The 27,446-nt window shown below is 44.5% G+C and overlaps 1 protein-coding gene across 3 annotated transcripts in view; it reads left to right on the top strand.

Moving 5' to 3' along the window:
* Positions 1–27,446, top strand: part of ADGRD1 (adhesion G protein-coupled receptor D1) — a 1,058,506-nt gene that overhangs the window by 64,032 nt on the left and 967,028 nt on the right. For 2 of the 3 annotated variants that reach the window (XM_063964650.1, XM_063964651.1), the window contains exon 3: positions 24,890–25,006. The exons of the other annotated variant lie outside the window; for it this stretch is intronic. In XM_063964650.1, the coding sequence (XP_063820720.1) occupies positions 24,890–25,006 (117 nt within the window). The remainder of the gene's footprint in view (positions 1–24,889; positions 25,007–27,446) is intronic. 3 annotated transcript variants of the gene reach the window in all.

Consider the following 27,446-nt stretch of genomic DNA (forward strand, 5'->3'; position numbering starts at 1 on the left):
GTTTGCGCACGCACACTGGCCACAGTGTACATGTGCGACTCTTCTCCTTGAGGCCGCATCTTGGAAGGATGCGGCCACAAGGTGATTGACAGCGGCGGGCGGCGTTTTTTGGGCATGGCGGTCAAAATGGGGGGTTTCATAAGTATTTTTGGGGCGGCTGTGTGGGGTCACCCTTAAGTCGATACGTCTGCAATTAAATTGCGGATGCATTGCAAGGCAACGCCACACATGCTGGGCGGTCTTGCTCTGGTCTGGGTGGCCCCCCAGTATGTGAGGAGATGGGACACAGATCTTGCTGTGGATGCAACGATCTGCATCCATCTCTGAATATGCCCCATACTTTGGTGCCTGTATAAGTTGCACCACTTAAAATCCACGTATCTTCTATTTATTCTGGTAAGCATGTATTGTATTGTAAATGGCTAGGTCAGCTGTAACTGTAACATTTTGTTCTAGACAGCTGTGCATGTGATTGACAATGAAAGCTATGCTGATTTTGAGATTAGTAGATAACTCCTGCTGCACATTCTTTTAATATGTGCAAGAAGACCTCATTGTCCCACACTATATACTTTTTATGTTTACCACAAATATGGGTTAAAGCTGTGTCATCTACATTTCATTGTACAGACCCTGCTTTGTGAAAAACATCCACACCTGCACTGAAGAAACACTGTATATCACTCCTGGATAGGAAATAATACGTCGACAATGAAAATCTAGGCAGTCATAAGGTCAACACCAACTTGTCGACTGACAATGTCAAAATATCGACATGGACATGAGTTTGACAGGGTCATAAGGTTTAAAGTTAAAATTTAGACACAGTCAAAATATTGACAAAAAATGTAGACTTGGGCTAATTCAGGTTGGATTGCAGTGTTTGTTCCAACTGCAAAAATTACAAAAAAGAGGTGGGTGCATGCGTCCGCATTTTCTACATGGGAGCTGCAGAAAATGCAATAGCCTCTGCCTTTGAATCAGGCAGCGGCGGTAGCGGGGCGCGGCAATGCTCCATTTCCAATTGTGAGGGTTTATTTAAATTATTTTTATTATCAGTGTTCTTAGTGCTAAGAGTGTGCATCTGCATCTCTCTTCCCCCAGCATAGTATTAGAAGCCTCAGCATGATAGCACCTCTGGATATCTTTAGTAATAGGATGTGCAACCCAGGTTTCCCCCTTTTTCCACTATATTTGTGTATATATTGTACACTGGAAGGCAAGGCTTCCTTCCTCTGGTATTGGCACTCCTCCCATTTACCCTCAGGTGTTTTAATTAGCTGGGTTCCTGCATTTCAGATCACACATTGATAAGGCCCTATTTAGAGGTAAAGGCGTGTACACACGGTAAGATCTTTTCTTCCGATTTTGACTATATAGTCAGAATCGGAAGAAAAGATAGTGCAGATCGCAAGGTGACAGTCACCTTGCGATCCCGATCCGATGCCGATGCGCGGCCCCGCGCGGTCGGCATCGGCCGAAAAAATAGGCTGTGCAGGCAAGTCAATCCTGACTATCTCTATAGAAGATATAGTCAGGATTGACACTTAGCCAAAATCGCACAGAACCAGGATCGCAAGCACACTCATTATGTGCTTGCGATACTGGCTAAGTGCCGACCCGGCCCCACATCGCACAGTGAGAATCGGATAAGTCCGAATCTCACCGTGTGTACACACCCATAGTCCTGAATAAATTTATAGAATGTGATAGTATTAGGAATGTAAGGGACTCATGTGATGAAGTCACCTGGCTGCGGTACATGGGCCCACATAGTTGCGCAAATGTGTGCTAAGAACTTCAATTATACTCCATGTTAATTGTGAAGGTTTATCTAAATTATTTTTACTATCAGTGTTGTTAGTGCTAAGAGTGTGCATCTGCATCTCTCTTCCTCCAGCATAGTAATAGAAGCCTCAGCATGATAGCACCTCTTGATATCTTTAGTAATAGGATGTGCAATCCAGGTCCCCCCTTTTTCCACAGTTAAAATGTTGACAGTCAAAATATCTACATAGTTAAAATAATAAATAATGCTGACCCTTTGTAATGGATTACATGTACAAAATAGTTTCCCACTGAGGGAAGAACACTGCACGTGCACATGCACAAACACTGATCCTTTTATGTCAGCCACATTGGAGGGAATTCAATTAAATGGGATATTAAATAGCGCCAGGAATGAGTGACTACAGCGACTACAGCTATTCAATTAGCTGCATCGTGCCCTGCACTTATGTCGGGATATGCGGGTTACTGTGCCTTAAGAATATCATTTAGTTGTGGTAAATGTCATTCTCCGACTTAAGTGATGGGTGTGATGCTATTAGCACAGGCAGTGAGCCTGCTACACATCGCAGCACTAGTTTCTGCAGATTTCTGTTCACACCTTAGAAATATGTAAGCAGAAATCCATGGCTAATTGAATAGCTCTGGGCACTCATTCCTGGAGCTGGAGCTATTCTATAGCATGTTTAATTGAATTCCCCCCGTTGTCTGATGTACCTAATTGTCATATCAAGATATATGCAGATCAAGGGTAGGCAACCTGTGGCAGTCCAGTTGCTGTGGAATTGCACATGCTAGCATGCCCTGCCACAGATTTGCTGTTAGACATGTTAAACTGTGGCAGGGCATGCTGGCCTGTGTAGTTACACACTGATCCTGTAATGTCACAGTGATCCTCTCATGTCAGACATACAGTCATATTTCCTTAAATGTCACATAATAAAAATCATTGTCACTCCACCAGCTAGAGAACTTTGCACTGGCTACACCCCTGTTATGTGCTGCACCATAAATTAATAAATCAAATTAATTACAGCAACCATTGTGCTAAACCCCGTCACAGTAGCGCTAATCTCCTTCATGGTTGCAATAAACAAATGACAAGCAAAGCATGTAGACCTGCCTATATGTTGACTGCAGGTTAAACAATGTGCACTAAGTTACCTATAATTTCAATGTTGACATTTTGATTGTCCACATTTTGGCGTGGTCAAATTGTCTAAATTCAGAATTTAGTCATGGTCATAATATCAACATTGAAAATAGAGACATGCCTGTAATATGACTGCAGGTTAAACTACTCTATGGGGCTAATTCAGGTTGGATCGCAAATTGCGATCCAACTGGAATTTCTGCATTCGCCCTGTGGGCGCAAGCGCAGGGCCCGTCCTGCGCATGTACCTGCATTTTCTGTGGGTGACCCACAGTAAATTCAAACACCTCTGCCTGATTGACAGGCAGAGACATTCGCGGGGCGGAATGGTGGAGGCGATGCTCCATTTCCAAGACGGAGACGGCGTAATACGGGGGCTGCGGCATGGAAAACGGAGGTGTGGTGGCGCGAATGGGGGGTGTGTGGGCATTATTGGGGGGCCCATACCGCACACCCTGCACCCAATTTTTTCAATACTTACCCTCCAGAGTCCCACGTCACAGCAGCAGTGCTGCAGAAATCACTGGGGAAATGGCACTGTGTTTCTTGCATGCGCAGTAGGAAAATTACTGAGAAAATGTCAGCTGCACCATTTTCCTGGAAACCTGCACATGTGTACTACACTCTGGGACAGCGCTAGGGTCCCCTAGTGACCCTAGTGCCTAGAATCAAGAACACTACCGGCTAGGGAAGACTGGGCCCAGAAAAGACTGCACACGGACCTCCTCCTCTCTTACGATGCCTCTGGTCAAGATTTAGGGCCTATTTCAGTAAGGATTGCAGTTTCTGCTAAAAAGCAGTTTCTGCAATCAAATAGTTGCCGCCCAGAAATAGAGAAAAAAGCGCCCATTGTGAAATTTGCGAATGCATCGAAATATAAGGGGTGATCGGAAAATCATACGCAATTACCGGAACATCGAAGATTTTTCCTATCTGCGTCCTCAATTTTTACTAAACAAGGCTGGAAATGTTCATCACTGACGTCAGAGGCCCTCCTTAAAAACGCATGGGCACGCCTGTGTTTTTTCAGACACACCCAGAAAATGGCGGGTTTCCACCCAGAAACATGGGCTTCCTGTCACTCAAACAGCAGCTGCATTGTGATCACAATGTGTACGCATTTTCAGTCACTATTTTTGCTAGCACATGCACAATGCGAACACTAATCAGCCAGATTGCGGATTGCAAATCTTGCGATCCAACCTGAATTAGGCCCATAGTCCATGTCAGTATTTTGATTGTCTACATAATGTACCTGTTGACATTATGATGTCTATAGTACAATGGTCAATGTTTTTGAATGACTAAATAATATAGCGCACCCAGAGGCGGAACTACAGTACCACTGGTGCAGCTTGTGCCCAGACTAGCAATGATTGGCCAAGTGCAGAGAGCAGGGTGGGCACCACTGCCTGAGGGACCTGCCTCCTACCCTAGGTAGGCAGCGGCTGACCTTGTGTGTGCTGGACTGATAGAGTAGTCCTGCCACCTATCAGCGCTGATGATCACAGACACTTACTGCCTCTAATTAACAACTGCACTTTTTTCTGATTCATTTCTGTCTGTGAATTAAAAGTAACTGTCACTGTCAGAGTTTGACCGAGTGTCAAACTGAGGAAAGCATGTGGGATACCACAAAGGCCACTGTGTTCCTGTCCCCACCAAGGTACATCCTCCCTGTTCTTTGCACCGTGCTCACCCTCTGCCTCCCCTTGCCTTCTGATGTCACCCTCTGTCTCTCTATTACCCTTTGCTGTGCGGCATATTGTGAACTTGGGTTGGGGTGGAGAAGGGAGGGGGTTGGAAGAGGGGGGTTCAGATTATATTTTTGCACCTGGACCCACCTCTCGCATGTTCCGCCTCTGAGCACACCCATATAAGGTGTGCTATATTATTGCCCTGAAAGTAAAAGATTTTGGTTGATTAGCTATATAGTTGTTCCAGCTCTATAGCGCCAATACTAGGCCCTGAGACATTCTATTCTGTGGGTTGCTAGGCAACAGCATTCTGAAAACGTTCAGAATACTAGACAATAAAGTGAATAAATCACTTTTAAATATACTATAAATATGCAAAAAAAAGTACTGTTCAGTTCTTGCCAAAGAAAGATATCTTATCGATTTAATATCTAAGTTTACTACCAATAAGTGTTTGTACAAGTATCCATAGACTATGATTAAACAGCCCCATGAGTGTTTGAGTTTTGATACTCAGGGGGTGGATTTAATAACTGGTTTCCCTAATATCACAGATCAGTCAAATTTCAAGCTGAAACGTGGGTAAGGAGATACACGTAAGGCAATGAATTTATGCCTGCTCATTCCCCAAAAAGTTTCCTGCACCGTGTTGTGTTAGGCTGGCTCCATGCATTCCAAATGTTTTATCTGAATTTAATAAACTTTTTTTTTTTGTTGCTCTTAGCTGAACAGTTTGGGTGTAATTTATAATGAATATTCATATGTACAACCATTCTTTGCTGGCTTCTCTTGTACTGTGGCTGAAAATTTATTTTTATTATGCGTTTGATATTACTTATTCAGATCATTTAAAATAATGGTATCCTTTGCAGTCTCTTTAATGTTTTATTTGAAATAGAAATACATGACAAAAATGTATTTAGAGTTTGAATGATTTGGTTTTCTGCAGGAAAGGGACCATAGTCAGAGAGCGCTGCACATGTAATTACAGTACAGCAATGTAGTGCTAGCTGTGTTTTATTCATGGCTACAGTAACATGAAACCTTATGATTAAATGAAATATGGTTTCCGAAGTATATCAGCACATTGAAGAGGAGCATCTGGTTCTAATGTTAGGAACCAAATTATACTTTTCTCAGGGTGTGCCAAGACAATGTTACAATGAACTTGTAACAAAGAAGCTTTTGATTGAACCATTAACCTGACAGCAATGTAACTAAAAACTAAAATGTGCAGATCAGTTTTCCTGAAACATTTGGCTTTCAAATAAAACCACAATTGTCTTATTTCTGTGTGTATATGTACGATTCTGGACCCCTCTCTTAAATTTTTTAACTGATAATAAAATGTATAGAGTAAGCAGAACATAAAATAACTGTTTATTCCAGTCCTTAGCTTTATAACCATCTCCTTAATTCTTATTGTTCCACACATCCATGAAAGTTATGTAGTATCCCCCACACATGTTATTAATAGCTATTCATTAAAATAGAACATTGCACATGTTATTAAATAAGTGTTCTTCATCCCCGCATGCCACCTAACCTCTCCCAGTAGACATCCTTCTAGTGCACAGTAGCTATATCCAGCATGCAGGGGTTGCTAGGCAACATCCTACATGCACATCTTCTACGCTTGTCCTGCATGAAAAGAAGATCCCCACAGCTGCTTAAAGCAGAATGAGAGATCTAGTGGTGTTTCATATTAAGTGCTTTCTGCCACCTCTCTAGGAGTTTTCAGGACCTAGTGATGCATTTGGCAAGGTATTTACAATCTGTCAGCAATACATCATTCAAACGTGTGAGAAACCTTGCAATCATGTGCTCCAGGTATATTTCTTAAATAATAGCTTTCAGATATATGAGAATTGCCCTCTGCCACCTGTCCCCCTTCCTCACACCTGTCGTAGGCGGGTGTGGTATGGAAGGTTGACCACACTTAGGTCAACAGTGTCTAGGTCAACCACTATTGGTTGACAGTAACTAGGTCGACAGGGATTCTAGGTCGACAGGGTCTCTAGATAGACATGGTCTAGGTCGACAGGTCAAAAGGTCGACATGTTTAAATTTTTTGGTGTAGTTTTCGCTGTACAGTGACCGGGAACCCCAAATAGTGCACAGTGTCCCCTTGCATGGCTCGCGGCTTCGGGCAAGGTCAGGGCAGTCGAGAGCCGGGCTAGGCCTGGGTACTTTTCAAGGAGCATGGCCTAATCACAGCAGGTGTGGTCATGTACCCTTAGAAAAAAATACTGAAAAAAATAGTATTTTAAGCACCTCCATGGCCACATTGCAGCCCAGTACACAGCAGAGTGTGCTGGGCTGAGGAGAAGAGCTGCAGCTGCTGCTGCCAGGTAAGGGGAAGGGGGCCTGGGCCACTCCTGTGCCCTCACTGGGCCCCTCCATCAGACCTTCACCCGGATAATTTGTACCCTACCCCACCTCTCTCTGCACCACTGTGCAGGGCTATCATTCCCAATTGTAGTCCATGTTGATCGTAAAGTATTAAGAAGTTCAAAAAAGATAAAAAAACAAACAAACCTCATGTCGACCTTTTGATCTGTCAACCTAGAACATGTTGACCTAGAGACCCTGTCAACCTATAAACCCTGTTGACCTAGTTACTGTCGACCTAGAGACTGGATTCCGTCCTAGGCACACTTTCTCAAGATCCTGGTTCTCTTCTCTTTGAAAACAAAATGTTTTTATTTTTTATTTGTTCTATAATACAGGTAAAATAGAAAAGGTAAGCACAGTATCCACACAAAAAAATTGTACAAACAGAAAATGATTACTAGACCTAGAAGACTGTGATACATAGCCGGTTGTCCAAGTGACCAACCCAGGACCCACTGGACACTCCACAACAACATATAATAAAAAAACACAAGTTAGGGTGTCAAACACTACACAATAATACTAACGAAAAATAAGAAAAATAAAGATGATCCTCCTAAACTGACACAAGAAAAATAAGGAAATAATGGGAGGGCAATAATATGTATGGGGAGCAAAAACACAATCAAATGGAACAGGGGTGCTGGGGGAAGAAAAAGAATGAGAAAAGGGGTAGATGTGAACACTGGGAATGATACCGCAGAGATCACATACCTTGTAAAAAGTGGCTAAGGAGTTATTTTGCAAGGATGTAATATCTTCCATTGAGGCCACAAAATGAATCCAGTCCTGAAGGGCTGCTAATGAAGGTGCCACAAGAATGGCTATAGAAGCTTCATGGGAACCGATATACCTAATGACTGTGAAATCAAATTCCAGACTTGGACCCAGAATGAGCTAATTTGGGAGACCCTTCTCTTTGTACTCTGCTGCCACTGTATATGTTGATATATATATATATATATTTAGTGTATATATTTAGTGGTACAGAATTGGAACAATTATGATGTATGAGAAAGGTGTATCAAACCATTAGTTGCAAGGTGTACACAGAAAAAAAGGAAAGCTGCAGGGCACACGCTAAACGTTAAGAACATTGGCAATCAGAACAGTTACAATAAACTCTGCTTTTTAACTTACCCCCTCTGTACCATGTATAATGCTATTGTGTGCATGTATGTGCACTTGAAGGCCGAGACTCCTTCACTCTGGGCTAGCACCTCTGCCACCTGTCCTTGGGTGTTTTATTTAGTACTGGTCCTTGCATTTGCAGTCTACATATTGAAATAGTTCCTGTAGAAATGTATATAATATGTCAGTATTGGGAATGGGTTCAGGGCATGGGACCCCCTGGGTTGGTAAGGTTGGGCTGTTCTCGCGCATCATTTCTTTTTTTCTGTGTGAAACTACAAGTCTCAATATGGTAACATCTTCTATTATGTTTACAATTAGGATGTGAAACCTAAACCCCCAATTAAATGTGTATAAAACCGATAGTCCACTGGGCAGTTTTAATCTCACAAGTTTATTAAAGGTGCTATTGCAAGTAAACAAATCTATAGACTTATCTGAATGAAGAAAACAGGCAAAAAATTACAGTATCCACCAATTGACATGGATAGGACTGAGCACCTGCATTTTCATGTTTTCACACAGAAAGAAGTGCTTATACCTATTCATTATGATCGGCTATGGAGTATGTGCATTGCTAAAGATCACATGATTTCTCTGACGTCCTAGTGGATGTTGGGGACTCCGTAAGGACCATGGGGAATAGCGGCTCCGCAGGAGACTGGGCACAACTAAGAAAGATTTAGGACTACCTGGTGTGCACTGGCTCCTCCCTCTATGCCCCTCCTCCAGACCTCAGTTAGAATTTTGTGCCCGGCCGAGCTGGATGCACACTAGGGGCTCTCCTGAGCTCTTAGGAAAGAAAGTATAATTAGGTTTTTTATTTTCAGTGAGATCTGCTGGCAACAGACTCACTGCTACGAGGGACTGAGGGGAGAAGAAGCGAACCTACCTGCTTGCAGCTAGCTTGGGCTTTTTAGGCTACTGGACACCATTAGCTCCAGAGGGATCGAACACAGGCCCAGCCCAGACTATATATGTGTAAAATCCCCTGCCAAAAATATCCTGAAAAAAGCGGGAGAAGTCCGCCGTGAAGGGGGCGGGGCTATCTCCCTCAGCACACTGGCACCATTTCCTCTCACAGCTCCGCTGGAAGGACGCTCCCAAGGCTCTCCCCTGCAGTTTCCAGGCTCAGTAGGGTAAAAAAGAGAGGGGGGGCACTACATTTAGGCGCAAACTGTGTATTATAGCAGCTATAGGGGAAAAATCACTGTGTGTAGTGTGTATCCCTGCATTATATAGCGCTCTGGTATGTGCTGGCATACTCTCTCTCTGTCTCCCCAAAGGACTTTGTGGGGTCCTATCCTCAGTCAGAGGACACGGCTGTGTCGACATGTTTGATGAGGAGGCTTATGTGGAGGCGGAGCAGGTGCCGATAAATGTGATGTCACCCCCTGCGGGGTCGACACCTGAATGGATGGACATGTGGAAGGAATTACGCGACAGTGTCAACTCCTTACATAAAAGGTTTGACGACATAACAGATGTGGGACAGCCGGCTTCTCTGCCCGTGCCTGCCCAGGCGTCTCAAAAGCCATCAGGGGCTCTAAAACGCCCACTACCTCAGATGGCAGACACAGATGTCGACACGGATACTGACTCCAGTGTCGACGACGATGAGACTAGTCTACATTCCAATAGAGCCACTCGTTATATGATTATGGCAATGAAAAATGTGTTGCACATTTCTGATATTACCCCAGGTACCACAAAAAAGGGTATTATGTTTGGGGAGAAAAAGCTACCAGTGGTTTTTCCCCCATCTGATGAATTAAATGAAGTGTGTGAAGAAGCGTGGGCTTCCCCCGATAAGAAACTGGTAATTTCTAAAAAGTTACTAATGGCGTACCCTCTCCCGCCAGAGGACAGGTCACGTTGGGAGACATCCCCTAGGGTGGATAAAGCGCTCACACGTCTGTCTAAAAAGGTGGCACTACCGTCTCCGGACACGGCCGCCCTAAAGGAGCCTGTGGATAGAAAGCAGGAGGCTATCCTGAAGTCTGTATATACACACTCAGGAATTATACTGAGACCGGCTATTGCTTCAGCATGGATGTGCAGTGCTGCAGCTGCGTGGTCAGATTCCCTGTCGGAAAACATTGATAGAGATGCACAGAGGGATATTTGCCGGCTGGCATCTAAAATAAACGCAATGTCCATTTCTGCCAGGAGAGGTTTGTGGACTCGGCAGTGGACAGGAGATGCGGATTCTAAAAGGCACATGGAAATTTTGCCTTACAAGGGTGAGGAGTTGTTTGGGGATGGTCTCTCGGACCTCGTGTCCACAGCGACAGCTGGGAAGTGAGCATTTTTACCCCATGTTCCCTCACAGCCAAAGAAAGCACCGTATTATCAGGTACAGTCCTTTCGGCCCCAGAAAGGCAAGCGGGTTAGAGGCGCGTCCTTTCTGCCCAGAGGCAGAGGTAGAGGGAAAAAGCTGCAACATACAGCCAGTTCCCAGGAACAAAAGTCCTCCCCCGCTTCCTCTAAGTCCACCGCATGACGCTGGGGCTCCACAGGCGGAGCCAGGTACGGTGGGGGCCGTCTCAAGAACTTCAGCGTCCAGTGGGCTCGCTCACGGGTGGATCCCTGGATTCTACAAGTAGTATCTCAGGGGTACAAGCTGGAATTTGAGACGTCTCCCCCTCGCCGTTTCCTCAAATCTGCCTTACCGACAGCTCCCCCGGACAGGGAGGCAGTGCTGGAGGCGATTCACAAGCTGTATTCTCAGCAGGTGAAAATCAAGGTACCCCTCCTTCAGCAAGGACGGGGTTACTATTCCACAATGTTTGTGGTACCGAAACCGGACGGTTCGGTGAGACCCATTTTAAATTTAAAATCCTTGAACACTTATATAAGAAGGTTCAAGTTCAAGATGGAATCGCTCAGGGCGGTGATTGCAAGCCTGGACGAAGGGGATTACATGGTATCACTGGACATCAAGGATGCTTACCTGCATGTCCCCATTTACCCTTCTCACCAGGAGTACCTCAGATTTGTGGTACAGGACTGTCATTACCAATTCCAGACGTTGCCATTTGGTCTGTCCACGGCACCGAGGGTATTTACCAAGGTAATGGCCGAAATGATGATACTCCTTCGAAAAAAGGGAGTTATAATTATCCCGTACTTGGATGATCTCCTTATAAAGGCGAGGTCCAGGGAACAGTTGTTGATCGGAGTAGCACTAGCTCGGGAAGTGCTACAACAGCACGGCTGGATCCTGAATATTCCAAAGTCGCAGCTGGTTCCTACAACGCGTCTGCTGTTCCTGGGGATGGTTCTGGACACAGAACAGAAAAAGGTGTTTCTCCCGGAGGAGAAGGCCAAGGAGTTGTCATCTCTAGTCAGAGACCTCCTAAAACCAAAACAGGTGTCGGTGCACCACTGCACGCGAGTCCTGGGAAAGATGGTGGCTTCTTACGAAGCAATTCCATTCGGAAGGTTCCATGCAAGGATCTTTCAGTGGGATCTGTTGGACAAGTGGTCCGGATCGCATCTTCAGATGCATCGGCTGATAACCCTGTCTCCAAGAGCCAGGGTGTCGCTGCTGTGGTGGCTGCAGAGTGCTCATCTTCTAGAGGGCCGCAGATTCGGCATACAGGACTGGATCCTGGTGACCACGGATGCCAGCCTTCGAGGTTGGGGGGCAGTCACACAGGGAAGAAACTTCCAGGGACAATGGTCGAGTCAGGAGCCTTCCCTACACATAAATATTCTGGAACTAAGGGCCATTTACAATGCCCTTAGTCAGGCAAGACCCCTGCTTCAACACCAGCCGGTGCTGATCCAGTCAGACAACATCACGGCGGTCGCCCCATGTAAACCGACAGGGCGGCACAAGAAGCAGGATGGCGATGGCAGAAGCCACAAGGATTCTCAGATGGGCGGAAAATCATGTGTTAGCACTGTCAGCAGTGTTCATTCCCGGAGTGGACAACTGGGAAGCAGACTTTCTCAGCAGACACGACCTCCACCCGGGAGAGTGGGGACTTCATCCAGAAGTCTTCCAAATGGTTGTACACCGGTGGGAAAGGCCACAGGTGGACATGATGGCGTCCCGCCTCAACAAAAAGCTAAAAAGATATTGCGCCAGGTCAAGGGACCCTCAGGCGATAGCTGTGGATGCTCTAGTGACACCGTGGGTGTACCAGTCGGTTTATGTGTTCCCTCCTCTGCCTCTCATACCCATGGTACTGAGAATAATAAGAAGAAGAGGAGTAAGAACTATACTTGTGGTTCCGGATTGGCCAAGAAGAGCTTGGTACCCAGAACTTCAAGAAATGATCTCAGAGGACCCATGGCCTCTGCCGCTCAGACAGGACCTGCTGCAGCAGGGGCCCTGTCTGTTCCAAGACTTACCGCGGCTGCGTTTGACGGCATGGCGGTTGAACACCGGATCCTAAAAGAAAAGGGCATTCCGGAGGAAGTCATCCCTACGCTGATTAAAGCTAGGAAGGAGGTGACCGCAAACCATTATCACCGCATATGGCGAAAATATGTTGCGTGGTGTGAGGCCAGAAGGGCCCCAACGGAGGAATTTCAGCTGGGTCGATTTCTGCACTTCCTACAGTCAGGGGTGACTATGGGCCTCAAATTAGGTTCCATTAAGGTCCAGATTTCGGCTCTGTCGATTTTCTTCCAAAAAGAACTGGCTTCACTGCCTGAAGTTCAGACGTTTGTAAAAGGAGTATTGCATATTCAGCCCCCTTTTGTGCCTCCAGTGGCACCTTGGGATCTCAACGTGGTGTTGGATTTCCTTAAGTCACATTGGTTTGAGCCACTTAAAACCGTGGAACTAAAATATCTCACGTGGAAAGTGGTCATGCTGTTGGCCTTGGCTTCGGCCAGGCGTGTGTCAGAATTGGCGGCTTTGTCATGTAAAACCCCTTATCTGATTTTCCATATGGACAGGGCGGAATTGAGGACTCGTCCCCAATTTCTTCCTAAGGTGGTATCAGCTTTTCATTTGAACCAACCTATTGTGGTGCCTGCGGCTACTAAGGACTTGGAGGATTCCAAGTTGCTGGACGTAGTCAGGGCCCTGAAAATCTATGTTTCCAGGACGGCTGGAGTCAGGAAAACTGACTCGCTATTTATCCTGTATGCGCCCAACAAGCTGGGTGCTCCTGCTTCAAAGCAGTCTATTGCTCGCTGGATCTGTAGTACGTTTCAACTTGCGCATTCTGCGGCTGGACTGCCGCATCCTAAATCTGTAAAAGCCCATTCCACGAGGAAAGTGGGCTCTTCTTGGGCGGCTGCCCGAGGGGTCTCGGCTTTACAACTTTGCCGAGCGGCTACTTGGTCAGGTTCAAACACGTTTGCTAAATTCTACAAGTTTGATACCCTGGCTAAGGAGGACCTTGAGTTTGCTCATTCGGTGCTGCAGAGTCATCCGCACTCTCCCGCCTGTTTGGGAGCTTTGGTATAATCCCCATGGTCCTTACGGAGTCCCCAGCATCCACTAGGACGTCAGAGAAAATAAGAATTTACTCACCGGTAATTCTATTTCTCGTAGTCCGTAGTGGATACTGGGCGCCCGTGCCAAGTGCGGATTGTCTGCAATACTTGTATATAGTTATTGCCTAACTTAAGGGTTATTGTTTGGAGCCATCTGTTTGTGAGGCTCAGTTGTTATTCATACTGTTCACTGGGTATAGTATCACGAGTTGTACGGTGTGATTGGTGTGGCTGGTATGAGTCTTACCCGGGATTCAAAATCCTTTCCTTATTGTGTCAGCTCTTCCGGGCACAGTTTCCTAACTGAGGTCTGGAGGAGGGGCATAGAGGGAGGAGCCAGTGCACACCAGGTAGTCCTAAATCTTTCTTAGTTGTGCCCAATCTCCTGCGGAGCCGCTATTCCCCATGGTCCTTACGGAGTTCCCAGCATCCACTACGGACTACGAGAAATAGAATTACCAGTGAGTAAATTCTTATTTTGTCCATAGTGTCTTCAGCTATCATAAGCACCTAGGTGAAATCTCATTCATATATTGCAATGTAACCAGGTAACTTGTGACATCAACTCTGCAACGTAGTAAAGGGAAAAACGTCACTAAATTAGTGACTGTAGCCAATTCATTAACCCTCTGATTGCCTCTATCTCTGCGTCTCACAATTTCAGGGTTCACAAAAGTGCCGCCAGACTCACAGGTATAATAGAAGGGCTGTTCATCTGGGGAAAGTACTATAGATGAATTCCAACATGTTTTGTCTCACCCCTTTTGTGACATTTCCAACGTTTCTGGGAAAGAACACTGAAATAATGTTTTTTTAAATATATTCAAGTATATGTAATCTGTAACCCCAATAACATAAGATATACAAATTAGATTTATTGTGTGTATGTTGAATCCAGCTATTTGCCAGAGTACCAGAAACCTATGCCCCTGTCACCATTGTTAGGGAAATAAATCAATAAATAATAAATAAATAAAATCACAGGAGTGGTGAATTCCTGATCCAACCAGTTTAGTTTGCGCTACTTAACTTGAGAGCATTGGGGTCTAACAAGAGTCAGGTGTTCACTGGGATCCCTGCAGTACCAAACATGATTAAAGGAATTGGGAAGGAAATGGAGAATGGTGTTCTGAAGGTGGTATCCAAGTATACTGGGGTAGAGGCTGAGACATGGTCTAGATCAGTGGTCAGGGAACAGGGGTAAATTACCTCAAATGGGGTAAAAATTAAATTTCTGGGGTAATGGATGGTCACGCTGCCAAGACACAGCCCCATCCAGCTCGTGATGTGACGTGCTGACGTCGCATCGCACTCCCTACTGCCCGCCCTGTGCTGTGCTCCTGGCCACCCTGTGATGTGTTCCTGGCCATGGTGTGACGTGCTGATGTCAAACCGCACTCCCTCACGCCCGCCCATCCTGCGCTGTCCTGTCCTCCCGACCGTGGCCCGCCAACCCACACACAGAACTTGAAGTGTTCTGTGGCTGACCACTGACAGAGTTCCGCAGGATCATACAGTGGGCCACACAACAGTGGGAAATTCCCACTGACATTACTGAGGTGAGGATGTGACCATCTGTCTCCTAAAAGTCGTGTCCCCCCTTCCCGCCTCATCCATCTTTCTTACATTCATTCTGGTGTTTTGGGGAGAAAGTGTTAATTAACCCATTCATTGCCAAAAAATAATTGGCGAAAAAAAAGAAAAGAAAAAGGAATATATATGTATATATATATATATGTGTGTATACATATACACAGTATCTCAGAAATGCCATATAAACAGTGATAACCAGTATATATGCACAACAATATATGATTTCCTTCCTTTCAAATCAAGGGGGCGTATCTAAATATATTTTGGGGTAAAAGGTAAAAAAGTTCCCTGACTCCTGGTCTAGATACAGGCAGGAAGTCAGAGCAGATGGTAGGAAGGGTAAACCGGCCACATTTCAGGTTCAGGGCAGTCATAGAAGGTAGTCATAAACAGGCAAGGTCAGAACAGCAGGCAAACATAAGTCAAAAACAATCTGAGTCAGCAACAGGATTTAGATAGAGTAGCAGAATGTACTGGACAGCAAGTATTTCATAAATCAGCAGGCAATATAGGAAGCATTGAGGCAAAGGTGGAATCTATTTATTCAGTGCTGGACCAATGAGAAAGTATAGACTAATCAGCTGACTGCAATTACAGAACAAGTAACACTTGATGAAGCCTGGTAAGTAGCAGATGCCAGATGTGTTGCCATAGCATCAAAGTGCATCTCTAGCAACCTGATGCATCCCTATAGAAACCAGCTGCATCAGACAACATCCTATATGTTAAGTCACAACACTGAAGTAGCAGCACAACACCTCTGTGCGAATCTCATGATGGAACTCAGACACTAGCGATCCATTGGCGGACAACAATCGCAATTGTTTCTAAAAAACAATTAAGCCTCATTTTATTACTCATTTTATTACTTTTTCAATCTTATTTATTCAAATTGTAGAGTCTCACAACTACAGTATGTACAAATTAAATGATGACCAACAGAAGTACATTATAGGACATTAAACTACACATACAGTACAACAGAACGGTTTGTGGTTGCCTATCATTCTTTTAAAGCTTAATTTTAAATCTAATATATTAATAAAGAAAATTAATGTGTATGGACTTTTTTCAATTATCAGCCCTAGATGAAATAGAGCATCCCCTTTATCAAAAAATATATATATTGTTTTATGACGTTTGAATTTCATAATGGTAGTACTGTATAAGATTTGTTTTGGTACAGATGTTTCACAATCTGGTGCTTTGAAAATCTGGCTATTACTAGTCTGGGAAAAAAATATTTTACTAGTACAGCCCCTTAAGGGCCTTGTAAAACTTTATCTTGTATTTCCAAAAATAATAATTTTAATTTGTACCCAAATTTAGCAATATACCTGCAAGGACAAAACAATATTTTATATCTGCCTGTAGTTGTTTGTAGGTTATCTCCCCTTTTCATCCTCTTCTAAGGGGGTCATCCTGACATGATGGCTCGCTGCAGTTTATCGCAGTGCAGCGATCAGGTCAGAACTGCACATGCACCGGCGCATGGCTGACAGCCGACGGCTGTCACTGCCTAGCGATCGCCTCTGCCTGATTGACAGGCAGAGGCGGAAGGGGGTGGCACGGCCGTTTTGTGGGCGCGGTCCGGCCAACGCAGACATGGCCGGACCATGCGGGGTGACGTCACACGCAGCCGCAGCGAGCCGGGGAAGCGACGAGTAGCTCCCGGCCAGGGTGCAAAAACTGTGCTGGCCGGGAGCTACTCCGGAAGTAGAAAAGCCTCGCCGCTTTTCAATGCTTTTGTACTTCAGCGATGGGGCAGGGACTGACATGCGGTGTGGGCTAGCCCTGTGCTGGGCGTCCCCACAGATGTCAGTGTGGATGATCATAGCTGTGCTACATTTAGCACAGCTACAATCAACTCGGCATGACCCCTAAGTGTCTTGTTTGTGGTAAAGTCATGTATGCCCTATGAAGGAATTTTATATAATGTTCCTGAAGGCTGGCTGCATATAGGTATTTTATATTATGCACATTATATTTGAGTCAAATTTAAAGTGTCAAGCACTGGGAAAATTTCTCTTCCACTTTTCAAAAGTTACGTCAAGTAGTGAAGCCCGTGGTTGCATGGCAACGCAATATAGAGCATTCATTTTAAATGTGACAGACCTAGGTAGAGACATCAACTGTCAATCTTACCTAATCCATTAACAGTTCACGAGATTCTTGTAATAATATACTTTTTGCAAAGTGTTTAGGTTGCTTGAGAAATACCTGATCAGATGGAGTTGAAATTACTGCAGATTCTGCACAAGCCAAAGAACTGCTATTAGTCCTTGATACTATGGTGGGAAATTCAATTCAATAGCATTTAAATGTCGGCAACTGTACCCTATTGTGCACCCTTCGCCCGCCTGGTTGAATCTGGAATTTGCACAAAAGTGACTGCTATCCTATGGGACAGCGAACACGTTTGTGCTAGAGCAGGCTGCATTAAAGCACGGCTATTGCAGCACTGATTCGGCAAAGTGAATGGATTTGCCTGCAATTTAATTCCCCCCTAATAGAGCAATGTGGTGAACGGTTGTTTGTCAGTATCACTGATTTTTCTCTAAATGGGTGCAGCACAGTTTGAGACAATTACAGTTTATTTACATGGTAACACAAGGACCTTATTCAGAGGTGGACACAGCCGATGTGTACGCAAATCCGGCCACTCTGCACATGCACAGCTGCTGCAGTGTGCATGCGTGAGGTGTAATGATGCGATCACATCCTGAATGTCATGATTGACGATGGGCTTCCGGGGGTGGCAACACAACATTGTGGGGAGGACAGCAGGAAAAGCAGGCATGTCATGGCTGTTTTGGGGGCGAGACGATTAAGTCGCCTGCGTTTCCTGAGAGTGGAAACATGGCAGCAGTGCCCCTGCCTGTGCAGCCTTATCAATAATCCCCGATAAGTGCCGTCACACATGCTGGGTGGCCTTGCCCTGTGCTTGGCAGCCCCCAGCATGTGATTTTAGTGATCGCAAATTTTGCTACGATTGCAAAATCTGCGACCAACTCTTAGTAACCTCCAAAGTACATTAATAAATGAGCCAAACAGGAAAACAAGGACTTACAGTACAAAATAATGTGGGACAAGTACATGGTATATAAACATTTTTGCATCAGGGAATAGGACACTGAAATAATCCTCATGGTGGCAGAAAATGAGGGTTAGATGCCATTGTAGGGAGTATGAAGTAGAAAATAGTCTAAGAGAGAGAAAAGCACATGACTGGAGAGGGCCCTGCTTGTGAGAGCTTACATTCTAAAGTGGAGGGGCAGACAGACAGGGGTGACAAATATGGGGTAGAAGTGAACGTGGAACAGAGGGTTAGGTTGAGAGATTGCTGGTTTTGATGCAGAAGTGGGACTTGAGAGCCCATTTGAAGTTTTTTAGAGTGGTTGAGAGTCCGACAGGGTGAGGTAGGGAATTCCAGAGGTAGGGAGCACCATAGCCAAAATTTTGATGCAGGAATGGGAGGAAGTTTGTTGGCAGGAGAGGTGGCATGTATTTGTGGAGTGAAGAATGCATGTGGGAGTGTAAAGGGAGATATGGTCAGATATGTAAATTGGTGAGGAATGGGTGAGAGCTTTGTAAGCGAGTGTGAGCTTGGATTGGATTTGAAAGGGAAAGTGGAGCCAGTGTAGGACTTGTAAGAAAGGAGAGGTGGACGTAGTTTGCTTAGGAAAAAAGATGAGCTGGGCAGCAGCAATGAGGATCAGGCCCAGCAACAGGGGGGTCAAAGGGGACACCCATGCCAGGCCCCGAAGTTCAAGGGGGCCCGAGGACAAGAGGTACAAAAACTGAGCCTGATGCACCTAACAATGCTATGAAAGTGCACAGTCAGGCTTCCCGTGAAGTGAATAATTTTTTTTTTGCATGCTTCACCATGTGTGTGTGGGGGTGTCATGGGGAGTTGAGGGGGCCCCAGATATATCAGTGTACCAGGCCCCAAAAATTCTGTTGCCGGCCCTGTTGAGGATAGATTAAAGTGGAGAGGCATGTGTCAGGGGGGCCAGATAGGAGAAGATTACAGTAGTCCAGTCCAGAGATGACCAGTGATTGGATGATGGTAGTATCCTGGGTGAGAAATGGTCTGATTTTGGAAATGTTTTTGAGATGGAAATGGCAGGACTGCGAGAGGTAATGTGTGGTTTGAAGGAGAGGAAGGAATCAAGAAAAACTCCAATACAGCACACTTGGGGCTAGAGTAGATAGTTGTGCAATCAATAGCTAATGAAATTGTGGGAATTGAGGTTATGAGGGCATGTGTGAAGATGATCAGCTCAGTCTTGGATATGTTAAATTTATGATTGCGCTGGGACATCCAAGAAGAGATAACAGAGAGACAGGGATATAAGTGAGGAGAGAGGGAAAAAGGTCAGGGTAGGAAAGATAGATTGGAGTATCATCAGCATAGAGATAATATTGGAAGTCGAAAGAGCGAATGAGCTCACCTAAAGAGGACGTATAGAGAGAGACGTTTACGGTGGTATCCAATTACCCCTGATGCCATTTCGGACGTTCAGAACAGCTCAGTATCATGCTAGAGAAAAAACGTAAATTTGTCAATCCTGGGGCGCTGCACCCAAAAGCAGCAGAAGACTGAAAATTATGTCACCAACCTATACAAGAGATACAAAATATACAAAATGGAACAGTCTTACATGCGCTATGGGTAGACGTTACAGTCCAAATTTCAAATCCAATGAATGTCTCTCAAAATTCCTCATGATGACACATTGGAGAGGAAAAGAAAAAGAACAGAACATACAATGGTATAATAACAGATGATGAAAACACCCGTAATGCTGATTCTTTCTGTCAAGGAGTGCAGTAGTCCTTCTATGGTCACCTCACACTCAGTGAATAAAATAGCTGGATTCTCACATGTATGCTTACTTTTAGTAAACAGGTACTGTGGTCATTGATCACGGGTAATTGTATACCCCCTATAGAGAGAGAAAAGGAGATGTCCAAGAGCAGAACCTTGAGGGACACCTGCTGTTAGGGGAAGTGCTGGGGAGGTGGAATCATAAGAGGATACAGAGAAGGAGTGGTCAGAGAGATAGGAGGTCATCCAGGAGAGGTCAGTATCACACCGACCAATGATTGAAGAATTTGCAGGAGGAGAGGGTGGTCCAAATTGTCAAAAGACAGCAGACAGGTCATGGAGAATAAGCAGAGTAGTGTTCCTTGAATTTGTCAGCATGGAGGTCGTTGCAGACTTTCGTGAGGGCAGTTTCAGTAGAGTGAAGAGGATTGAAGTCAGACTGAAATGGTTCAAGCAGGGAGTGGTAGGAAAGAAAGGCAGTTAGACTTTTGTAGACAATAAGCTCGAAGAGTTTGGAGGCAAAAGGGAGGCGAGAGATAGGTCAGTAGTTGGAGAGGGTGTTAGACTCAAGGGTAGGTTATTTAAGAATAGGAGAGACAAGGGCATGCTAGAAGGCAGAGGGGACGGACAGTGCTAATGAGAGGGAGAGATTGAGGAGGTGGGCAAGAAGGAGAGAGGTAGTGGAGGAGGTGGTACAGGATAGGGCCTAGTGGGGAGGTAAAGAGGGTGGAGGACATGATGAGGGTGATTACTTCATCTCCAGTTACAGGGGATAGCAAAGAGTAGGTAAGATGAATGGGGAAGGGGGGGTCAGGGAAAGGGAGGTCTGATGGGATGTGATGTACTGATGTATGGAGTCAATGTTGGATGTGAAGTAGGTGGCAAAGTCAAGTGTAGAAAGTGAAGAAGTGATTCGAGGTGGGGGTGCGCAGAGGAGGGAGTTGACAGTGACAAAGAGATGCTGGAGGTTCAAAGACTGGGAGGAGATGAAGTTCTTGGAGTATGACTGTTTAGAGAGGGAAATGGCAGCACTGTAGGATAAGAGCATACATTTGAAATGGAGAAAATCTCTTTAGAGTGTTATTTTCCCTTGGCAGTTTGGGAACATTTGTGCAGATATCTGGTGAATTTGGAATTCCAGGGTGGAGGTGTTGACCTGCGAGTCTGAATAGTGGTTGCTGGAGCAACAGAGTCAAGAGCAGACATAAGGAAGGCATTATATAGATAAGTAGCTTGTTCAGGGAGAGAATAGGAGAGAGAAGTGAGTCAAGCAGGGAGGATAAGGAAATGGTGTAGATGACCTCAATTTTACGCTTAGTGATGGTAACCATATGCAGTAGAAATGGAGAAGCAGAGAGAGAGATAAGTTAAAATAGAGCAAGTGATGGTCAGAGAGGGGGAATGGGGAGTTAAAATCAGAAATATGACAATGGTGAGTGAAGGCCAGATTAAATGACTGCCCACTCACATGGGAGGGTGAGAAGGTCCACTGGGCTAGACCAAGCGATTATATGAGATTAATGAGTTTAGAGACAGAGGAGTCTGATGGGATATCAACTGGGATGTTGAAATCACCTAAGATAATGGAGGAAATGTCTGAAGAGAGCCAGAAAGCCTAGTGATCATGGAATTTGTTGGGAATGCCAGGGGGGGCCCACCACCACCACCACCACCACCACCACCACATCAACCACCAGGATGGTGTGTGTGTGTGTGTGTGTGTGTTTGTGAATTTGAGGCCCCCAGTTGAGAAAGCAGTGGGAGAAGTGGTGTTTGAGGGGGAAATCCAGGTTTCTGTAATGGGTAGGAGATTCATGGAGTTGGAGATGAAAAGGTCTTGTGTAGGGTCCAATTTGTTGCAGACAGATCTGGCATTCCAGAGGCCACAGGAGAGAGGGAGATAGTTTGTGGTAGAAAAATGAATGTGATTATCAGGGTTCGAGAGAGAGAGAGAGGTTTTGTGGGAGGGATGTGACTGAGATTATCAGGGTTGCTGAAGTGCTGAGGGGAGATTAACTTGAAAGGCAGGGATGATGAGAGAGTAGTGATGGTGTGGGTGCCTGTGCTAGGAAGATACATTTCAGGAGGTGGGTAGAGAGGGAGATCAGTGTTATGTGCGTAGAGGTGAGGTGAGATGACAGGGAGAGCATGGAGGGAGCAGGGCTGAGTGGTGGGAGAGGGAGCAGGGCTGAGTGGTGGGGTAGTAGAACCATGGTGGGGCAGAGGTGAATGAAAGTGGGGTAACAGGAGAGGTGGAGAAGGGAGGCAGATGAGTGGATATGAGACAGAGGAGGGGTGAAGGAGGAGGTGTAAAAGACTAGGGATTAAGGATAGAGGTGGGAACAGGGGACCAGATATAGGATTAGGTAAACACTAAGTGATGGAAGGGAGTTGAAGAAAACCAGGACATAGTGTTGATGAGGTAAATGGGGAAAGAAAACTGGTAATAGGAGTGGATGTTGTATGAGAGAAACAGAACAGTGGATTTGCAGAAATGCAGGTGAAAGTACAGTGGGGCAGATGTATTAACCTGGAGAAGGCATAAGGAAGTGATAAACCAGTGATATGTGCAAGGTGATAAAGGCAGCAGCCAATCAGATCCTAACTGTTAATTTACTTATTGGAGCTGATTGGAAGGTGCCTTTATCACCTTGCACATATCACTGGTTTATCACTTCCTTATGCCTTCTCCAGGTTAATACATCTGCCCCATTGTTGCCAACAGTGTATGGTTAGTGGCAATAGATTTAGTTTAAAATGAAATACAAGTGTAGATAATATGGGTGCAGAAATAGATTTTTTAAGGTTTTTAGAAATGAGAGAATGTGAGTGCGGGCAAATGAGCAGTGGGAATTCAGACAGGACACTCAAGTGTATAAAAGTAAAATTGCATTGGCATTCAAAAAACTATAAGAACAAATAAAAGGAATTGCAGGTGAAGTAGAAAGTTTTTGCAATGTCCAAAATAGGGAGTTCAGTGCTGTATATTCAGATAAAACAACCAGGTGAACTCACGTGTTTTTTAAAAGCAGATCACAACTGCTGATATGTTAATATAGATCACAGCTGTGATCTATATCAGTGGTTCTCAACCTCAGTCCTCAAGTACCCCCAACAGTTCATGTTTTCCAGGTCACCTAGCAGTTGAACAGGTATATTCATTACTCACTGACACATTTTAAAATACCCACAGGTGGAGCAAATTATTTCACTTGCAATCCTGTGAGGAGACCTGGAAAACATGAACTGTTGGGGGGTACTTGAGGACCGCGGTTGAGAACCACTGATGTATATTAACATATATGTTCAGAATGGGGGGTTATTTGTCTGTATACCGAGAGTTGGTGTTAATTTATTAATAGCTATAACATGGCTCATTATTTTATACATAGAATTTGTGGTATCTGTCATTCAGTGACGTGCGGTGGGGTGAGGCAGAGCCTTTCCTGTCATACTAACATTTGTGCCAGAGTTTCGACTACATAAAGTATATGGAAAATACAAAGAATATGTTTGAAATATCTTATTTGCATTATTCTAATTTTTATAGCCAAAACTCTGGAGTAAAAAGACTATGGCAGGTGAGGCAGTGCCTTACCTGCCTATCTTTCCCGCACATCTCTGATCAAAACTCACCAAATTTCCAGGAGCTTATACTGCTGCATCTGTGTATAATGCCCAGATGTACGTTTTGGCTGCATGTAAATCTGACTCTGGTGCTAGACAGTGCCTCCTGAGCTATTTAGCTCACCGCACATCCCTGCTGTCATTCCCAGGACGAAAATGTCCAATTTTTCCATGAAATATAATTGTATCACATTAGATCAGTTGGATTTTCTTGATATATTGGCACTTTTGCTAAAGAGTCTCTAAAGGAAAGAGACATTGTATACCAATATATTCAATTATTTTAGAAACATAATAACCAGCTTCTGTCTATGTCAACAGCTGGACCACAAGTAAATATACCATTCCAGTGTGGGAATTATTGAATAGAGATCTAGGTGATTTAACATCATAAACAGTAGGCCTTCTATAAGACAATTATTATTTGACCTAGGGTGAAGTAATTTGAGGGTTCATTTTAGTCTTCACATTTTTATGGTCTCGCCCATGAACCCATCTGGATCTGGAGAATTCAGGAGATCTAAATGCAAAATTGCCATTTGGGAATAACTTCTTGGACTTGTCTGTTGTTTCTGGAAATCTTAGATTATTCCAGAAAGTAGTTTTAAACAAAATCAAATTAATAAAGTTTCCCTGAAACTCTAAAAGGTATTTATCGTCAAAGACTACAATTATTCTGGATCAAGAAAACATTCCAGGAATTTGGCATCTGCCGTCACATCAACTGGCTGTACTTGGAGTCGAGAGTAGAGTCCACTTTATCTATTTGTCTTTCAGATATTTTCTGGACAGTCTGTCCAAGTTGACAACTAACTTGGATAGTTGGAAACTATCAACAATTATTACTTACTCTACTGTCTGCTAATGCTTTGTAAATTCCATAAGGAATCTGCCTTTTTCTATTGAGCTCCCGTTTATGGAACAATCTACAAGTCCCTCTAATGTGCATTGTGTAAAAAGGAATGTCGTTTACCACTATAAACATATTTGTTGTTGTAACACTTCATGCATTTTGTCCAGATTAGGTCACAACAACTGTACTGTATACAATGTATCAAGGACATACCTAAAAATGAGACGTGAATTTCAGTGTATTTTTTCCTGGTAAACTGTGATCTAATTAAAATATGTTTTGCCCCAGAAGTCATGTATGGCATGCTATCATTAAAATGATCTAAACATTACCTAAACATTCTCCTTTCTTTCTGCTCCTAGGCTTCCAGGTTTTTAAATCAGCCTCACACTACTGGCCACTGCAAGTGGTAAATGGAATTCGTGAGCTACCTAGGGCCTATAGTAACAGAACGGGTTCTGGTAATGAAAGTGATGGAAGTATGTGTTGCCTTTTTTTTTCTCTTTTGCAATCCAGATGTCTCAGCACAAAAAAAGATGTAGCATTCTAATTTTTATTTCTTTTGTCAGTGTATATCTATAGTGATATTTTTGCTGCAATGATGATGCTTTCAGGTTTCTGTCATCTATGCTAAAAGGCCCCTTAGGGGGCAAGGGTGTTCAGGCTTCCCTCTTCCGCAAAGCTCGGGACACCCTTTCTGCCCAGGGTTGGCCGAAGTTTCCCTCCAGAAGGAGAGGGCAGCCCATAAGGGTCTTGCCCAAACAACCACAAGCTTGCAACACACGTAAAAAAGTGCAACAAATACACCCCAGCCTTTTGGATGGGGAAATAAAAAGTTATCCTTGCACCGGCCAGTAGGCTAGGGCAAAGGAAAAATAGTGAAAACACCTTTAAGCCACACATTGTATATAGACATCTATACCTGGTCTTAGCCATAAGGCCTGAGTAGCAATTGTTTGACTACAAGCTTTTTTATTCTTTTTGAATCCTAAGGTGCATGCTTCAAAACACCCAGTGCAGTTCAAAAACTGTACTGGTGGCATGGGACTTTGGACCCCCTCCAAAAGAAGAAGGGCCCTGTTGCTCTATATCCCCTCAGAGCCAGAAGGCCCAATAAGGGGAAGAGCATCTTCAAGTCCCCCCTTGCTGAAGCTCAGAGGGACCCCTTTAATCCCCGACCACCCAGAGCCAAAAGGCTGCTTAGGGGGCAAGGGTCTTCAGGCTTCACTCTACCTTACAGCTTGGGGTTGCTCCTTTCTCCCCAAGGTTGGCTGAAGCTTCACCTGGAGAATAGATTCTTCGGCTCTCCCCAAAATGAGACTAGGGGAGTAGTCTGCCCATAAAGGTCTTGCCCAAACTCCCTCAAATTTTACACACTCACAAAAAAAAAACACAAAAAGGTGAGGTGAAAAGTACAAAAAAGTTCAAACAAACATGAAAAAAAAATGTAAATAAATAAATAAATAAATAGGCCCCAGCCCAGAGATGGGGGAAAATAAAAAATTATCCTTGCCCCAGCCAGAAGGCCAGGGCAAAGGAAAAATGGTGCAGCCTGAAAATAAAGTGCAGTACTAGTGAAAAGGTGGCTTCCAACACCAGTTCAGGCACTCCTGGCTCAGTAGTCACCAGGGGCACAGAGAACCTCAGGCTTAAAGCTGCCGGTCTTTTGGCCAGAGGATCAAGTGACGACACATCACCTATTGCGGCGCTTTTAAGCCCACCAGTGTACATGGGTATTATCACATGATTTTAGCCAAAAGGCAGATAAGCGTATAAGTTTACCCATGGTCCATATTACTAGGCTGAGCTACAGTGCACCCGGTAAGTAGTCACAGCGCTTCACTTTTTCCACATTTTGTTATGTTACAGCCTTATTCTAAAATGGAATACATTCAAATTTTAAACACAATACCTCGTAATCAACATGAAAAAGTTTTTTTAGATTTTTGCAAATTTATTGAAAATAAAAAACGAAGAAATCACATGTACATAAGTATTCACGGCCTTTGCCATGAAGCTCAAAATTGAGCTCAGGTGCATCCTGTTTCCACTGATTATGCTTGAGATGCTCCTACAGCTTAATTGGAGTCCACCTGTGGTAAATTCAATTGATTGGACATGATTTGGAAAGGCACACACCTGTCTATATAAGGTCCCACACTTGAAACTGCTGGTCTCAAGGCACAAAGCTGGGGAAGGGTACAGAAAAATATCTGCTGCTTTGAAGGTCCCTATGAACACAGTGGCCACCATCATCCATAAATGGAAGAAGTTCGGAACCACCAGGACTCTTCCTAGAGCTGGCCGTCCATCTAAACTGAGTGATCAGGGGAGAAGGGCCCTAGTCAGGGAGGTGACCAAGAACCTGATGGTCACTCTATCAGAGCTACAGCATTCCTCTGTGGAGAGAATAGAACCTTCCAGAAGGGCAACCATCTCTGCAGTAATCCACCAATCAGGCTTGTATGGTAGAGTGGCCAGACGGAAGCCACTCCTTAGTAAAAAGCACATGGCAGCCCGCCTGGAGTTTGCCAAAATGCACCTAAAGATTCTCAGACCATGAGAAACAATATTCTTTGGTCTGATGAGACAAAGATTGAACTCTTTGACGTGAATGCCAGGTGTCATGTTTGGAGGAAACCAGGCACCACTCAATCACCAGGCCAATACCATCCCTACAGTAAAGCATGGTGGTGGCAGCATCATGCTGTGGGGATGTTTTTCAGCAGCAGGAACTGGGAGACTAGTCAGGATAGAGGGAAAGATGAATGCAGCAATGTACAGAGACATCCTGGATGAAACCTGCTCCAGAGCACTCTTGACCTCAGACTGGGGCGACGGTTCATCTGTCAGTAGGACAACAACCCTAAGCACACAGCTAAGATATCAAAGGAGTAGCTGCAGGACAACACTGTGAAT

The sequence above is a fragment of the Pseudophryne corroboree genome, chromosome 1, assembly GCF_028390025.1.
Source record: "Pseudophryne corroboree isolate aPseCor3 chromosome 1, aPseCor3.hap2, whole genome shotgun sequence".
Lineage (NCBI taxonomy): Eukaryota > Metazoa > Chordata > Amphibia > Anura > Myobatrachidae > Pseudophryne > Pseudophryne corroboree.